The sequence below is a fragment of the Aspergillus ambiguus genome (assembly GCF_047715705.1).
Source record: "Aspergillus ambiguus strain CBS 117.58 unplaced genomic scaffold BDV59scaffold_1, whole genome shotgun sequence".
Lineage (NCBI taxonomy): Eukaryota > Fungi > Ascomycota > Eurotiomycetes > Eurotiales > Aspergillaceae > Aspergillus > Aspergillus ambiguus.
This window is the reverse complement of record NW_027395514.1, coordinates 145,135-161,070: the sequence shown is the minus strand read 5'-3', so window position 1 is coordinate 161,070 and position 15,936 is coordinate 145,135. Positions and strand designations below refer to the sequence as shown.

The window sequence follows — 15,936 nt, the reverse complement described above, 5'->3', positions numbered from 1 at the left end:
CTCACGGTCACATTATAAATTCTTAAACGAATGAGCTGGTCAATGTAATAGATAGATTATATTACCCTCTTAGAAAACCAGAATGCCTTCACTCTCGTCCCAAAGCCGTAGTCAAGCCCGAACAAAAAACAGCTCCGCACTGAGAAAGCCCAAATCCCACAGTCCACTCGTCATACCCTCCCCCAAATACCTTGAGGCGTCGCAACCTTTGCTGCAAGAGCTATAAATCCACCAACAACACACATAACTCCGCTGAAAATGGACATTTGGGAAAACCCGCCGTAATGATTGATTAGTGCGCCATTCACCGGGGGACCTATTAGAGCAGCCACGGAGCCCAGAGCCATCCCCATGCCCAGATATGCGCCGGCCTCCTGGGGATTCTTGATGCAGACCGTAAAAGCTGCGGCGCCACCGGAGATAATTGTCCCCGAGAAGAACCCAACGACGATGGAGTACACGACGAGGCCTGCTGTGGATGTCGCCTCGTTGAAGCAAAAGACCACAATCCCGGTAGCCAAGCCCCCAATCATGAAGATGTTCAATCGGCCGAATTTGTCTGCCAGCACGCCGGGGATGATGCGGCCGAAGGTCGATGCCGCATTGACGATCGCCAGCAGATACGAGGCGAGGGTAGCCTCCACGCCCCTGGAGACAGCATACGTCGGGATGTAGAACAGCGGAGCGAACATGGCGATGAGCATGAAGAAGAAGGCGCCAATAATGAGGTTGTACCTGATGTCCTTGAAGGCGGCGCCAATGAAGAAAGTGGTCTTCCGTGGCGGCAGGCGGGACCGGACGGTGATGCACGAGAAACTGAGCAGAGGGACCAAGATGAACCCGATGACTCGGACAGACCAGCCGAAGCCTAGGCTCGTGCCGTTCAGCATCTTGGACAGCGCGATGGGGAGGACCACGCCCCCGATCGATGAGCCGGACACGACGATCCCCAGTGCTGCGGCGCGCTTCTTGTCGAAGTACTGCGTTACGGCCGCCATGGCGGGAAATTGCAACAGACCCATGGAGGTCCCCATTAGGATTCCTTGTGCAAGCATGAATTGCCAGTATTTGTTGCAGAGACTCGTCATCATCATCGCGAATACGTAGAGCACGGCTGTAGGTCGGATTAACTGGGCCAGCAGAGTCATGTTAGCGGTTCCCTCTATTGCGCTGGGGTGGAGGATTAGTTGTGACGTACCCATGCACCATATCGATCGAACAATGGCCCTCCGATGGACCCAATTGCAAACTGGAGGAATGTGGCCAGGGACCCGATCCAGGCAACCTTGTCGGCCGGCTCGCCTCGCAGCTGATGCGTGAGATAGTACTCTTCGAAGACGCCGAAGGTGTTGGCGACACCGAGGGTTGAGAAGAAAATGCAAGCACCGCCGGTTGCAACAAGCCAGGCCTGTATACCTCCATCGGGAGCAAGATGTAGATCACCGGGGCTTTTTTCGCTCGGTGCTGGGAGGCCTTCCTCATCGTCTAGAGATGGGCGTCGTTCTGGCTGCTCGGATGTCATGTTGCAGTGTAGGTGAGTCTTTTAGATCAATTAGAAGATTGCCAGGAGACCAGAAGAGATCTTGAAAACAGGATATAAGTGTGTCCCCATGGTTGACAGCGGTTTATGGCTTTTTATACTTCGGGCTTGACGATATCAATCAATCGGAGATAAGCGGAGGCGGGGCGGGAAATGGCGGGCGGGACGGACTACTTGTGCATTTCCCGAACGTCGTCTTACGCTCTCCACGCTCCTTTTCCCAGTTTTCTCCTCCAATATACACCATGGCAGACTTTTCAGTGACAGGTTTCGTCGACAGGCGACCAGATTCAAGCCTAATGGCTGGGCCTGAGCGTCGGCGCAGGAGGCCACCAGTGTGAGCAACGTACACATCCCGCATATGCAACTGGCTCTGACGACAGGTCTAGCTCGTGCATTCTTTGCAGGAGACGAAAGATTAAATGTGACCGACAACATCCATGTGGAAATTGTGTTCGGTCGAATAATAAAGAATGCGTATACGAGAGAACCTCACCGCCGCCCGCCGGGCAACGTTCGAGCTTCTATGACTACCGCCCTGCTGTGGCCAGCGAATTATCTTCCAATACCAGCAGAGACAGGACGGAACCCAGTCGCGCGACAACGTCCGTAGTGACTAGTTCTACTGGACCGTCGACTCCGGGGAGTCTACCATCCACTGGGGAAGTGGAGGCGCTAAGATTGCAGATCAAACAGCTCGAGGAACAACTATCGAAAGCGACCCAGAAAGCCATTGCGTCTAATTCCCACAGTCCGAATGTTGATATTAGGACCACGAACTCGCACTTAGCAGGCACGATTCATATCCGAAACGAGAGCCTCGCTCCCGGCCAATCGGCAACCGTCACCCGCACTATCATGCATAAACGTCGTCTTTTTGGTCAAAGCCATTGGATCAATGGTACCACTCGAGTACGCTCCCCAAGTATAGGTCCGGCTAGCTTAGGGGAATGAGCTAACACAAACCTCAGTGCTTGGAGATGTTTGAGGAGATTGAACCCTTCCTACAAGACGAGACATCACAAGTGTGCATGAACCTGCAAAAATGCAAATACCTGGCCAAGATAATCAAGTCTCGTCGGACTCCCCAATGGCCCACTCCACCCACCACAGATATGCCCGCAAAGGAGGTAGCGGATGCACTGGTTGACATATACCTTCGCACAATTGAAAGCGTCTATCGCATCTTGCATATCCCATCATTCAGACAGGACTACGAAGCTCTTTGGGCCGCCGACACCGCACCGGACATGGCATTCCTGGTCCAGCTGAAGCTGATCTTCTCTATCGGAGCCGCCATGTACGACGACCATTTCTCCCTCCTCCCGTCAGCCATCCGATGGGTTCACGAGGCACAGACCTGGTTCTCCGAGCCAGAATTCAAGACTCGCCTCACCATCTCGTTCCTCCAGACAAATATACTCCTGCTTCTGGCCCGCGAGATTGTCGGAGTAGACGGAACTCTTACCTGGATATCCGCCGGAAGTCTCTTCCGGACGGCCGTATACATGGGCTTGCATCGAGACCCAGCCTATCTGCCGAGGAGAAGCACATTCGCCGCAGAAATGCACAGACGAATATGGAACACCATTCTTGAAATCACACTGCAAATGAGCATGGAGTCCGGCGGACCACCACTCCTCTCGATGGACGACTTTGATACCAACCCCCCGGGGAATTTGGACGATGACCAGATCACGATAGAGGATGCCGTCCCCAAGCCCCCGGAAGAATTCACCCAGATGTCGATCGCACTGGCGCTACGAAGATTGTTTCCCGTCCGTCTGGCCATCATGAGATCTCTCAACAGCATCGGCACTCAGAATACATACGATGAGACGCTCCGTCTAGACTCCGAGCTAAGAGCGACCTATAAGTCGATCTGCCGGACCCTCCAAGCCTCCCACTCCCGTAGCGGAGGCAGACCCTCTAAATTCCAAACACACAGGCTGGAATATCTCGTGCAACGCTACTTCCTCGCCCTTCACGTCCCGTTCTTTGCCCCGGCGATGCAGGAAACGGCCTACGCGTTTACAAGGAGGGTCGTCCTCGAATCCTGCATCAAGGCCTGGTGTGCACTTCACCCGTCCTCGTCGATGATGGGGCCCTCTTCGTCACCTGCAGAGAACCAGGACCTAACTCGACTGGTAACTTGTGGGTTTGGGCTTGCGCGCGCAGTCTCCATGCTCGTATCATTCCTTGTCAGTGCTGAGCTCCAGGCCCAACTCCAGGAAGACGAAAGTCTTGGCCCCGTGCCTTTGAGGCGCGATCTACTCACTATCCTAGACGATGCGAAGACGTGGAGTTGGAAGAGTATCGAGGCTGGCGAAATGAACACCAAAGGATATATGCTCTTGTGTATGACCTCCGCGCAGATTGAGGGTATGGTGCGGGGTCTGCCGAAGGAGCAGTTTCCAGGTGTCCTTGTGAAAGCGGCGGAGGATGCGACGGCTCGATCTCTGTCTTTGTTGGAGGAAAGGGCAGGCGGGAACGAGAGCGACAGCGGGATCGATTTCGGGGAGCTGGGAGGTTTGGTTGATAGTTGGCCGGATATGATGGGGGATTGGGGATTTCTGGTGAGTTTTCACTATGTGATGAGGGAAATCGCCCGTTACTGACACTACTAGGTGCCCGATGCTCACTTGGATCTTGATGATTTTGAGTCGATGAACTGGGCTTATAGTGGAAGCACTTGATGATAATTTTTGGAATGTATCGCTGGAAACATTCAAGAAGCTTGGTTAAGTGTATGATAGCGACGCTCGATGCCCAGGGTTGATTTCTGTCTGGTCGACCTGGAACTTTTGATGCCCCGTCCATTGCTTATTTATACTTCTCCATGGTCCATCTGGGAAACAATATTTCATCATTCATAGCGCTAATACCAACGCAGGAACGCGTCATGCAGCCCGCCTTTTAAGAAACAAGTTATTTTAGTTCTCCAGGTTCTGTCTAGAAGAGGCCATTGCATCTGATCAATATCTTCCGCCTAAAACTCCGAATCGAGAGTCTTCAGCTGCGTAGCAAAGGTCTTGCGGATCCATTCCAGGTAGGCTTTCCACTTGTGATGCTCGCTACTGGCCTCCGCGTTCGGGAATGCCTTGTACAGTTCGCGACTAATCTTGAGTACACCCATGGACGCTTCTTGGGCTTTCTCAAGATCTTGCTTCACTGCATTGTCCTTCGGCTTGAAAGATAATACTGTACTATAACGCTCCGAGAGGGCATCCAGGTAGCGCTGTGTTTCCTCGGGAGCAAGGGTGATAAGCTTGGATGTCATAAGATTGCAAATGGTGCGGATGTCTTGTTCGTCATCGATGCCCGCTAAGATGCGGTCGAAAAACTCGGGAATGTGGGAAATAGTGAACGTCGTGTCCAGAGATGCATAGAGAGTTTCGTATGCGGTCTGTTGTGGGTTAGATCAGGTGACATAATATAATCAAACATCCTGCGTACCTTTCGCAGCTCCAGTCCGTCATCAACGCGATGCTTGAAAGGACCCATCTGGACTTCACGGATAAGCTCAGGCTTGATCTTGGTGTCCCCGAACACGGCGGGAAGAAGTTCACTGAGATGTGGCAGGATGATGTCCATCTTGTTGTGGATGGCGGAGTTCAAGGTCGTCAGTGCGAGACGGTGATTACCCAAGTCACGATCACTAAGCATGTTCACCAACAGAGGAACGATCATTGGTCTCAACACATTATTGTAAGTATCCCTTGAATCCGAAAGGGTATAACGGAAGGCAGAAATGACAACCCCACGAATGCTGGTATCAGGACTCGACAAGCATTCCTGTGCAACAGATCCATGTTAGAAATAACCATGACAGAAGATTGCGGTGTGAGACGTACCTGGAAGTGTGGGATATAAGCAACAGGGTCAATCAAAGCGAGTCGACCGACACATTCTGCGCCTACAGCACGATTGTCCTCCTCCTCTGAAACGACGAGAAGTGCCTGCCACAGTTTGAGTGCAGAAGGCGCCACATCGGGTCGGACAATTTCAGGGTGTTGAAGAAGCTCTTTGACGGAATGAAGAAGTAGGTAACTCTGAGGGTTAGACTTTTCGAGGCCGCCCAGGATAGCGGGCAGGTAGGACTTCACGTTCCCAGCAGCGGCATTTCCAAGCGCAACGGCGGCAGACAACCTGACTTTGTCTGACTTGGAGTTGAAATGAGAGATGAACAGGTCTGGGGTAAGCGAGCACCCAGAGCCCATGCGTAGGCCAATTTCACCTAGAATTGCGAGCGCAAGGCATTTACGCTGAGCGTCTTGAGCTGTTTCCAGTTCTTTGAGGAAGTCTTCCATCTTGACACCGAGCTTTGGGCCCCCGTGGACCAGGAGAGTTCCAATAGCTCTTCCAACAACGGAAGTATCGCCGTTAATACCAACATCCCTTAGAAGCTTCTTCATGAGGGCTGCGCCTGCGCCTTCCTCGCCAATAACCTTGACTAGAAGTAGTAAGGCCTTCAAGACGGTGCCCACAAGGGAAGATAGGACGATGGAACAGATCGTGGAGACCAAGTTGTCGTTGACGAGAAGCTGAGAATTTCCAGGAATTAACTTGGCCAGGATTATGAGAGCTGGCGCCAGGAAGTGGAAATCTTCGGCACTGATCAATGGCAAAATAGAATCCTCCAACCCCTGCATGGTCTTGTCATCATAATGGACCCGTGTGGAAGGGTTCATAGCCAAACTGCGGAGCGCCTCCAGACTGGCGCCTCTAAGAACGCGGTCTGACTTGCGCAGTTGCGCACCGAGTTCAGTTGTGACTTCGCTCACCCAGGGTGAAGTGACATCTGCCTCACGTTCACAGAGAACGGCCACATCGTCGACGGCCCGGACAGCGGCCAGACGTGTAGTCTCGTTCTTGAGGCGATCGACCAAGACCAGTAAACCATTGGATCGGCGGTCGGGGGAGAGGAAGGCGGCGCCCTTGTCACCCGAAGTCCGAGCCAGAAGGACTCCAAAGACATGGATAGCTCGTTGGCGGACCTCCAAATCAGCACTGGTGTCCGTGATACGGCTGAGGATGACATCGTATAACTTTTCAAGTTGAGACGCAAGGTCTTGAGATGTTGATGACACACGAGGCGGGGTAAGGGCCTTGACGATCTGTTCCACAGCGCCAAGAGCCTCACTGCTAACTTTGTAGTTTCTGTCATTGACCGCTCCAATAACGCCGGGTATCAGGGCGATAAGGAATGGCAGAAGGGCATCAGACGTGTGGGTCTCCGCGATCGCAGCGATGAGACTGAGGGTCTCAGTTTGGAGGGTGCCTGCACTGGTCGAAGCTCCCGCGGAGATGGATGAGCTCCCGGAAAACGAGGACTTGAGGACGTCCGCGATGGGATCTTCGATCTGCTGCAGGTGATCCTCAAGGCCACCATAGCGTACCAGGGCAAGACTGTTCAGTAGAACAATAATGGCTTGTTTCAAGGGCACGGAGGCCTGTTTCCACATTTTCACCAGGTGCTGAATGATAGTGGGAACAGAACGGGCCAGGTCGGCCTGAGCCCCAGACTTGGGAGAGGAAGGAGGAACGACTGGTGTGCTGATGGCGGAGGAGGTACCGATACTGGGTTCGAAGTCGATCATGCTGGCATCACTGTCCTGACGTCTCCTCTTCCTGGAGTTTTTAGACCCGCCGACCGACTCAAGAAATCCATTTGACGTCACGATCATCGTACCGTCTCCCGTCTTACGGACAAGAGAAGTCATTGTCGACACCACTTCCAGTTTCACACTTTCTTCGCGTTCCTTACTGAAACGAGAGATGAGGGCGGGGGCGATCTGCTGATAGAGCGAGGAGTCGTCCAGGGCGCGGCCGCGACTGTAGGAAGAGATGACTGTGTAGAGAAGCTTTGCGGCACATCGACGGACTTTCCAGCTCATGTCATCGATGTCACTGTATCCGCCTTCCTCCTCGAAATCCTCGAAATCGTCGTCGTCGAGATCGGGCTCGTCATCATCGGAACCGGCTTCCTCCTGGGTGCCTCCCATTTCCTCATCCTCCTCCATATCTGCGACATTAGGGTCATACTTGAGGTATCTCAGGGCCGATCGAATGGTGTTGGGCAGATATGGTTGCATCTGAGGGCCGCAGGAACTGATCATGGACTCGAGGGTGACCAGGGCAGTCTCGCGGAGTTCGTCCGCCTGCGGATCGTGATCGTCGTCTTGGGAATAGGACGACATGGCGGAGGGAGTGTCAGCGTCAGAAATGAAGCGGGAGTAAGAAGGAAAGAGAATCGGGTGAGGTGGAAAGCAGTGAAGTCACTACGAAATCAAGCGGAGAGAGCTTCCCCCCGCGCTAGTCCCGATCGGGCATGTTCGGAGGAACCTCAGCTCCGAGATGCTGCATCGACAACATCCAGCTCACGACTGGAGGAAATCAAACAGATCCAAGGAAGATCCCGAGGTCGACTGCTTCTTGGATGCCAGGAGAGCCTGTAGTCCGCCCTGTTTGCGGGCTTTGGCACGTTTCTTGCTGCTGGCGTTGTCCGATGCCTTGGGGGTCGCAGTGCTCTCTTCCCCTGCAGAAGCCCCCGCAACGGCCGAAGGGGTTGACGAGACCGAGGATGTTGTAGAGGTCGCCTTGGTGGGAGCACTGGCACGGTTGGCTTCTCTTCGGACGGGTTTGACGGTGCGTCGGCGACAGCGGAGGCATTTGGATACCACCGCTCCATTCCCAACTGTCCCCTTCATCCCGCAGCGTTTCCCCTTCTTCGACCCAACTTGGATGGTCTTAGTAGTTTCAGGGTTGCGGATACTCCCACATGCTCCACAGGACAGTTCTTGTTGACGTGCGTTCAGAGAGCGCGATTCATCCAGAAGAATGCCATGATGGACTGTCATCAGATGGGCTGCTGTGGACGGACTCAGTCTATTCAACGCGCTGGCTGAATCCCTGAGGAAATTCAGCCGAGGAGTGCGCTCACTGAGAGGCATTCTGGGAGTAGAATAATATTGTGGTAAATATGAGAGAAGGAAACGCAATGGGGACAGTGAATGTTGGAGATTTTTATTTTATATGGGGCGGATCAGATAAAAAATGCGGAACATCCAAACCACCACCACGTCTTGTTCCTCTTTCACTTCACCTCATCTTCACCTACAAACACAACCACCACCCCTTCTTTTTCTTCTCTTCTCTCATCCCCTCACACATCCTTCTCTCTTCTTCCTTCATTTACTGGTATGATCCTCCATCGCGCTCATTAGACTCTTACTCTCATTTCCCAACCTATCTCGCCAACGTCATGGAAGACTCCAAGCCAGGCTCCATCAGGGTCGCCCTGGAAGGTTGCGTATGTTTTTTCTCTTCCCTTTACTCCCTTTCTCTCCATCTAATTTTCCCACTAGGGCCATGGCTGCCTGAACGATATCTACGCTTCGGTCGAAAAAGCCGCCAGTCTGAAAGGCTGGGACGGTGTAGATCTCCTGATCATTGGAGGTGACTTCCAGGTAAATCCCACCATCTTCATAATTCGAGACCTAGCTCCACTAACTTGTCAAGGCCGTTCGAAATTCTAACGACATGGCATGCATGTCGGTCCCCAACAAATACAAGGAGTTGGGTGACTTCCACGAATACTACAGCGGCCAGCGTACTGCCCCTTACCTGACTATCTTCATCGGCGGTAACCACGAAGCTGGAAACCATCTGTTCGAGCTCTACTACGGTGGGTGGGTAGCTCCTAACATCTACTACATGGGCGCCGCAAATGTTCTTCGCTGTGGCCCCCTCCGCATCGCTGGGATGTCGGGGATCTGGAAAGGGTATGATTACAGAAAACCCCACTTCGAAAGACTCCCCTACAACCGCGACGATGTCCAGAGCATCTACCACGTGAGAGAACTTGATGTCCGCAAGCTCTTGCAGATCCGTACACAAGTCGACCTTGGTCTTTCTCATGATTGGCCCAAGCAGGTCGAATACTCTGGCGATCACGAGGCTCTTTTTAGGGTCAAGAGAGGCTTCCGTCAAGACTCGCACGATGGAAAACTCGGCAACGTCGCCGCAAAATACGTCCTGGATCGCCTGCGTCCGGCTTACTGGTTTTCCGCTCACCTGCATGTCAAATTTGCCGCGTCCATCGCACATGGCGAGTATAGACCGTGTGGGCGCCCAGTCTCGAATCCTGGAGAGATCGCTTCCCAGGGTAGCCATCCACAGGGGCGCCAGGTTTCTTTTGGCATGGACGGAGCCGTTGCCTCCACGCTGAAAGAGATCTTCGACGAGACCCAGGAGGTCCTACCCCGTGCTGATGCAGCCTCCGCACAATCCGAACAAGCGACTGCTGTCCAAGAAGACAACGTCGAAACCCCCACGAAAGCCCTGCTGCCTGACGATAATGAGACCCTCCAGGACAAGTTGTCCGCTTGGAACAATTTCCATGCTGTTGCGGCCCAAAATGAGGCTTCTTCTCAAAATTTGCCGCAAAATGATGCCGCCATCACCAACATCAAGCACAACCTGACCTGGCGCAAAGTTGAAGTTGATATGGATGGCGCTGGTCGCAAACTGACTGGGGCGGAGTACAATGGCGAAGGACGTGATCGCAAGAAGCAAAAAACCCAGGAATCTCAATCGGTCAAGAACGCCGATGAGATTGATCTAGACCTGGACAGTGATTCTGACCACGACGTTCCTACGAAGTCTGCCCCAGGTCCGGCTTCTAAGAATATTCCCCCTCCTGCACCAGCCGCTCCATCCACTACCCAGCCCTCTCAACGGATTCCGACAGACGTCTCTGAAGAGCTTCGCAACCAGCTCCCAGCGAGCTTTTCACGTCCTAAGCCTGAGCCAGAACCTATCAATGGGCCTTTGCCCGATACCATCTCCAACAACCGGACTGACTTCCTCGCCTTGGACAAATGTCTCCCCAATCGTGATTTCCTCCAGCTTGTTGAATTCCACACAATTTCAGAACATGAAGAGGCGCAGTGCCAGCGTCCTTACCGCCTACAGTATGACAAGGAATGGTTGGCGATTACACGCGTCTTTGCTCCTGACCTGCAGTTGGGTGATCCCTCCGCCAGACCCCCCGCAGACAAAGGGGACATTGCCTACAAGCCTTTGATCGAAGCGGAAGAGGACTGGGTTGAAGAAAACGTTGTTAAGCCAGGGAAGATGACAGTACCTGAAAACTTCACACCCACTGCTCCATTCTACGACCCTGCCATCCCTATCACAACCGACCAAATGCCACCAGAGTACACGAATCCCCAGACGGCACAGTTCTGTGAACTCCTCAATATCGAGAACAAGTTCCACCTCAGTGACGAAGAACGACAGTCTCGCATGAATTCTGGCCCACGTGAAGCCCGGCCTCAGCATCCCCGTCGCGGCTTCGGCCCTGGCCGTGGTGGTGGTGGTCGCGGCAGTCGTGGGCGTGGCCGCGGCCGCGGCCGTCGCTAAATCCATTCACGCCTTGCACGAGCGCAACATTTCATGACGAGAGTTCATTCTAATGTGATCCATGAAGAACCATGCTATCTGGGGTTCTAGTTCCGAGTATGTCGAGGTGTTTAAATGAAAATTAACATAATCGACATTAGTGAGATCTTACTTTATCCTACACTCTTGTGGCATTCTGAGAGCTGTCACAAATCACGATCAGGCAGATAATGTACAATACCAACAATGTGTTAGTGAATCAGGACTGTGTTTCATTCAAGAGTTTCGTTTCATTCCGACCTTCCAAGGTACCAAAATGTAGATCTTGTCTATTCTATCTCCTCGATCCTCGGCCGTCCTTGGGTCCTTTCCGCCAACGGGTCTACTTGGAGACCAGCAAGGCGATCCCCGAGCTCCATTCTGGGTTCATTATCGTCTTCGCGGGTCCCGATTCCCCATAGAAGTGACTTTTCTAACCAGGCTTCCAGGCTCTCGATCAACACGCGAATATGGCCCCTAACGATGCTATCTGTTTCACGGCTCTCCACGAAGTGCAAACTGCGTAACATGTGCGGTATATTCCCAACACTTGTAGGCTCGGAACCACCGAGGTTTTCCTTCCAGTGGCTGCCGCTAGGTGCATCATCAGAAAGCGAAAAGCCGAATCCGAGTGCGTTGCTTCCACGTGCTTCACGCGCTGCATCGAATGCTTTCAAAACATCCAGAAGAAGGACAACACTTGCACGCCGCAAGATTGCGGACTCATCCTCCGGCTCTAACATCAACGTGGAGATCGCAAGGTCGACCGCAGAACCAACCACGCTAGCACCGAGACCAGCAATATTTGTCTGAACGGCAGTCGCCAGGACAGATAACGCAGAGGCCCTGACTCTCAGATCCTCCGGTTCTTCGTCGGAGGCTGCACCTGCAGCCCAAGCAGCGACAATGTTAGCTGAATGGGTAGCCTGCTCGGGGCTCTCCTGATCCGAGTCATCGTCGCCAGCTTCCTGATCCGGCATCAACGCAGGGGACGATATCTTCCAGCCTTCCGGCATAGCTGATTCCCTCTGCTTCTTCCGTAACTCGCGCTCCTTCTCTCGCTTCTCCTTCTCAAGCTGCTGTCGTCTATTCTTCTGTGCCTGTGGCTTGAGAGCCCGCCGACCTGCAACGGCGATCACACCCTCGCCCAGGATTTTGGCGGTCTCCCCTGTTAGTGCCTCGCCGAGATCCTGTACGGTGCGTAGGATCGATTCGCCGATTTTCAGTCGCTGGTCGAGAGTTGCTTGTTCGCTGCGGTCTGTGTAGCGGTCGACAAGTGTTTTGATAACTGTTCGGGGATGTCGCGAGGCCAATGTGCCGATTAATTTAATGGCATTGAGATAGATGAACTCGTCACTAGCTGCTGTTTCGGAGCTATCGGTAAGGATAGACAGAAGAAGAGTTAATGTGGAGGGGATATCGAGAACTGGGGACGCTTTTTTGATCAAATCTGATAGCAATGAGAATCCCTCAGCCTGGACTGGCGGGAGCTCAGAATTGAGATTCGTCAATGCTCGACGATGGATATCGAAATCGGATGTTTCACTCGAGGACTTTTGTGAACCATGTTCCTCAGGAGATGAGATATGTATTTCCAGAAGCATTGTCGCTGTGGTTCCTGGCTTCGCAAGCGAGGACGGGAGGTGTGGAATGAGTTTGTCCAATGTGTCTTTGATGTTTTGCAGGAGCGGAATACTTTCTAGGGTTGCAGAGAATTCAGGAGAGGCAAGGATGGTAGAAAGTAGACTGAAAACTGCTGGTAGTGTCTCTGCGGTGTCATCGTTTGAAGCGTGCTCTTCCTCAGTCTCTTGAGATGGAACTATATTCGCAAGAGATGATAAAGACACGCTCCCTGAATTGTGAGCACTTGCCTCCGGGCTTCGTTTTCCGAGCCGGCTGTATTCGGCGTTGATGATCTGTTTGATAAGCTCGAGAACCCTGAGAGGACGCCGAGATAGACTGTCCTTGAACTTGTTGAGCAATGCCTCTGCTAGTTTGGCACTGACCAGCTGCCTTTGCATGTTTTGAAAACTGTCGGTCTCTTGCGAAAGCTGCGATCTTCCCAGTACTTCTTCCCTGGTGGAAGGCCGTACTAACCACCTCTCACTCACATATAGGAAAATATCCGCAGTGCGTTCTTCCGAGCTAGGTTCAGCTTCCAGCGTTTTGATAAATACCTCGGCGCGCGTTTGCAGCGTGTCAACAAGCTGGACCACATTCACGCCACCTGACTCTCCAGGGCTTCGTTTTACCAGTGACACCCTATCATCTAGCTCGAGGCTGTACGTCCAGGTAGCTCCTCCGTCCCAGAGAAGATTATCGACCAGTTTAGTCCACGGCTGCAGCCCGACGGATATCCCAAAATAGGTGTGCAGTACCGTCATAATCTTCTCGTGGAGATCGAGCTTTTCGTTCTGTGTCGCAAAGCAAGCCAATCCCCAGAGGGGAAGAAGGATGGGATAGACAACGCGCTTAACAAGACTTGGGTTTGGAGGTTGAAGAACGAGGCTCCTCAACCTGTCAACAGCCCTATATAACATATTCTCGTCGACTAGAACCTTTTCCGATGATAGTTCTTTGGGGTTAGGATGGAACCTCATGTATTCCCGGGACAGGTTATCCAGGGCTGCCGTAAGCGTCTTGAATATAGGTTCCAGGAATATGGAATAACCTATGGTTCCAGGAGCCCCATATTGGCGCTTGCATAGGATCCCGTTACCCACGGCGTATGCAGCAGTTTTCCTCAAATCCGGATCGTCCCCATCGATGAGGCTCAAAAGTTGAGGTGCAATAGCCGTGAAATACTCCCTTGGATCCATGCCCTGAGGCACTGATGAGAGGAGGCGCGAAGTCTGCATGATAGCTTGGACTGTAAAATGTGGTCCGTTGGAAGTCTGAGCCTGCGAGTCGTTTCCCAGACTCGGGGAGAACTGGGACGCGAGGAATATTATCGTTTGCAGTACACCATCCTGCCTTAGAGGGACCCTGGATAGCTGGGCCGAGATTATTGCTTTGAACCACGATGCGGTATCGGATTGGAGAAAACTTGACAGTGTCGACAGAAGCACCGGGCTAGATGTCCTGCACTCTCTTAATATGGGGCAACAATAACAAGATGTCACAGATAGAACCTACTCTTCAATAACCTTGGTGAGTACACCATAATACCATTCTTTTCTGTCTGAGGACAAAGTCTTGGAATTGAATGCGAGGTCCGTGGTTCCACTAATCACGTCGCTCAGAATACGACCGCGAATGACAGGCTGAATACTAGGCCGTGCATCGAGCAGTATCTCAGTGACCCGTTGCAGTACATAGTCCAAAAGTGACACATCTTGGGGGCTATCATGTGCGGGGTTCTGTTGTTGTTGCGCAATCACGCCTGCTGGCAGCACAGAGATGACGCGCTGTTGAAGCGGAATGCCAACGCCAAACGATTGAGACGGGTAAATCCCCTCCAAGGAGATCAAATCAAGCAGTGCATGGAGTAAACGTCGTCGTTTAGCATCCTCAAGAGCTGGATCTTCTGTTTCCTCGACGGTGTGTGATGTTGCATCATTTACCGGGGTAACAAATGACAGATGGATTCGAAAGAGAATCTCTACAGCTCTTTCAATGATGAGGCGTCTCCGCACGCTTTCGTTCTCTGGCGAGTTCAAAAGATCTTTGCTCAAGATTTCTACCAAAGAGTTCCCCCGGGCTTTTTGGATTTCCTCTTTGATCTGGTCAATATGTGAAGAAGCGGATGCATGGGAAATATAAAATACGTGCCTCGTTGAAGAACAGGGGTCAGAAACTCGTTCGCAGCGTTGAAAGCTGCTTTCACCTGCCGGGGCTCACCCATATTTGCCCTCGTATAATACGACACCAAAAAATCTTCATTCTAGGTCCATAACAACGAGATTGACAATGTCTTGGGGGTTCTTGCTGGTGCTGCCGGTGATGATCTCAGCCCCACGTGACCCACTTATTACTGTGCTGACTAATACAATTGCAGAACTGTAAGTTACAAGGTGGTTGAAAAGGACTGGGCAGATATGTTGAAATGAAAGTAAGTAAAGGCCCTAGTCCTCATAGTGTATGCGTAAAAATTTTTAATACCAATCATACGCAATACTTTGGGAGTCGGCCGCAAGCGCGTACTTTTCACAAAAGTTATATATTCAACAACAACGGAGCTATAAATTTAGGGATCTGAATGTTGTTTCGTTTTTAGAACGCTGTTAGCTATCAGATTTGAATTATTAAATATTGCTATATTATACACATAATTGCTAGATTACAATACCTGGATGGGAACTGTTAGGGAAAGCTTGGATGATTTCCGAGCCTCTTTCATTTGGCAGCAGACGCCTAGTTTCAGAGAATAAAACCGGGAGACATGACATGAATGAAATGTTGGTACAGAAAGAATTGATTCGGGAAGTTGGACAGACAGGCTCATGGTAGTTTCGTAAGCCTCATATGTACCAAGGACAGGGTCAAACTCGGCCATATTCTTGCTTGGAATTTTATCCCATTGCACAGAATGCAAGTCCCTATGAGGCTCTAGAGACAACATATGCCTATGAAGCTCCTGTTGTAAGGCCCATGTTGATGGATCTGTCATGTTTGGGAATTCTGGCCATGGAATATGACTATACGCAGTGAAAGCCCCGAGCCTAATTTGTGCATGGGAAACGTAAGGCAGGGGGCGGCCTGTCTGTATCCTGCACTGAATATTTATCGTAACTGTTGTGGTTGGCTTCCGGAAATGTATAGCCCCAGGTTGCTCTGCCAAGGCAAAGATGTATGCAATAGGGCGTTGACGAAGCCCTTTGGTTATGTACGCACCCTGGCACATGCGATAAAAGTATGAATCTCCAGGAATAAGTAGGGGAGCCTTCTCGATACGGATAGAACGTATGTAGATAGGATGTGCCCATTCGCCAATAATCGTGGACGGCTTTTCA

The 15,936-nt window shown here is 51.9% G+C and overlaps 6 protein-coding genes across 6 annotated transcripts; 2 read left to right on the top strand and 4 right to left on the bottom strand.

Annotated features, from left to right (window-relative positions):
- Positions 1 to 170: 170 nt before the first annotated feature.
- On the bottom strand, positions 171 to 1,638 carry BDV59DRAFT_206742 (MCT family MFS transporter; the record flags this gene model as incomplete). Its single annotated transcript, XM_073694849.1, has 2 exons — positions 1,199 to 1,638; positions 171 to 1,130 (listed from the first exon to the last, which is right to left on the bottom strand). Exons 1-2 carry the CDS (start codon positions 1,520 to 1,522, stop codon positions 171 to 173), a joined length of 1,284 nt encoding a protein of 427 aa, XP_073552893.1. The 5' UTR covers positions 1,523 to 1,638.
- Positions 1,639 to 2,398: 760 nt separating this feature from the next.
- On the top strand, positions 2,399 to 4,236 carry BDV59DRAFT_190049 (fungal specific transcription factor domain-containing protein; the record flags this gene model as incomplete). Its single annotated transcript, XM_073691705.1, has 3 exons — positions 2,399 to 2,452; positions 2,512 to 4,116; positions 4,168 to 4,236. The coding sequence occupies 3 exons, from the start codon at positions 2,399 to 2,401 to the stop codon at positions 4,234 to 4,236; spliced, it is 1,728 nt and encodes a 575-aa protein (XP_073552892.1).
- Positions 4,237 to 4,343: 107 nt separating this feature from the next.
- On the bottom strand, positions 4,344 to 7,830 carry canA (putative cullin binding protein CanA). The gene is made up of 3 exons (XM_073696618.1): positions 5,395 to 7,830; positions 4,997 to 5,335; positions 4,344 to 4,946 (listed from the first exon to the last, which is right to left on the bottom strand). Exons 1-3 carry the CDS (start codon positions 7,738 to 7,740, stop codon positions 4,530 to 4,532), a joined length of 3,102 nt encoding a protein of 1,033 aa, XP_073552891.1. The 5' UTR covers positions 7,741 to 7,830; the 3' UTR covers positions 4,344 to 4,529.
- A 71-nt stretch (positions 7,831 to 7,901) lies between these two features.
- Positions 7,902 to 8,908, bottom strand: BDV59DRAFT_166255 (ribonuclease P Rpr2/Rpp21/SNM1 subunit). Its single transcript, XM_073687672.1, has one exon. It carries the CDS (start codon positions 8,491 to 8,493, stop codon positions 7,921 to 7,923), a length of 573 nt encoding a protein of 190 aa, XP_073552890.1. The 5' UTR covers positions 8,494 to 8,908; the 3' UTR covers positions 7,902 to 7,920.
- On the top strand, positions 8,805 to 10,966 carry BDV59DRAFT_197077 (RNA lariat debranching enzyme; the record flags this gene model as incomplete). Its single annotated transcript, XM_073692835.1, has 3 exons — positions 8,805 to 8,852; positions 8,908 to 9,009; positions 9,062 to 10,966. 3 exons carry the CDS (start codon positions 8,805 to 8,807, stop codon positions 10,964 to 10,966), a joined length of 2,055 nt encoding a protein of 684 aa, XP_073552889.1.
- Positions 10,967 to 11,120: 154 nt separating this feature from the next.
- BDV59DRAFT_570 (RTP1/Tango6 family protein) lies at positions 11,121 to 14,886 on the bottom strand. Its single transcript, XM_073696654.1, has 3 exons — positions 14,756 to 14,886; positions 14,120 to 14,699; positions 11,121 to 14,065 (listed from the first exon to the last, which is right to left on the bottom strand). Exons 1-3 carry the CDS (start codon positions 14,826 to 14,828, stop codon positions 11,275 to 11,277), a joined length of 3,444 nt encoding a protein of 1,147 aa, XP_073552888.1. The 5' UTR covers positions 14,829 to 14,886; the 3' UTR covers positions 11,121 to 11,274.
- Positions 14,887 to 15,936: the final 1,050 nt, after the last annotated feature.

Excerpts from the sequence above, each read along its gene's own strand:
- BDV59DRAFT_570 (XM_073696654.1), bottom strand. The coding sequence starts at position 14,828 with ATGGGTGAGCCCCGGCAGGTGAAAGCAGCTTTCAACGCTGCGAACGAG. Across the intron at positions 14,700-14,755 it reads GACCCCTGTTCTTCAACGAG|AGGAAATCCAAAAAGCCCGG; the intron begins GCACGTATTTTA and ends ACCAGATCAAAG. Across the intron at positions 14,066-14,119 it reads CTCACCAAGGTTATTGAAGA|GACATCTAGCCCGGTGCTTC; the intron begins GTAGGTTCTATC and ends AAGAGAGTGCAG.
- canA (XM_073696618.1), bottom strand. The coding sequence starts at position 7,740 with ATGTCGTCCTATTCCCAAGACGACGATCACGATCCGCAGGCGGACGAA. Across the intron at positions 5,336-5,394 it reads CTTATATCCCACACTTCCAG|GAATGCTTGTCGAGTCCTGA; the intron begins GTACGTCTCACA and ends TCTGTTGCACAG. Across the intron at positions 4,947-4,996 it reads ACGGACTGGAGCTGCGAAAG|ACCGCATACGAAACTCTCTA; the intron begins GTACGCAGGATG and ends AACCCACAACAG.
- BDV59DRAFT_166255 (XM_073687672.1), bottom strand. The coding sequence starts at position 8,493 with ATGCCTCTCAGTGAGCGCACTCCTCGGCTGAATTTCCTCAGGGATTCA.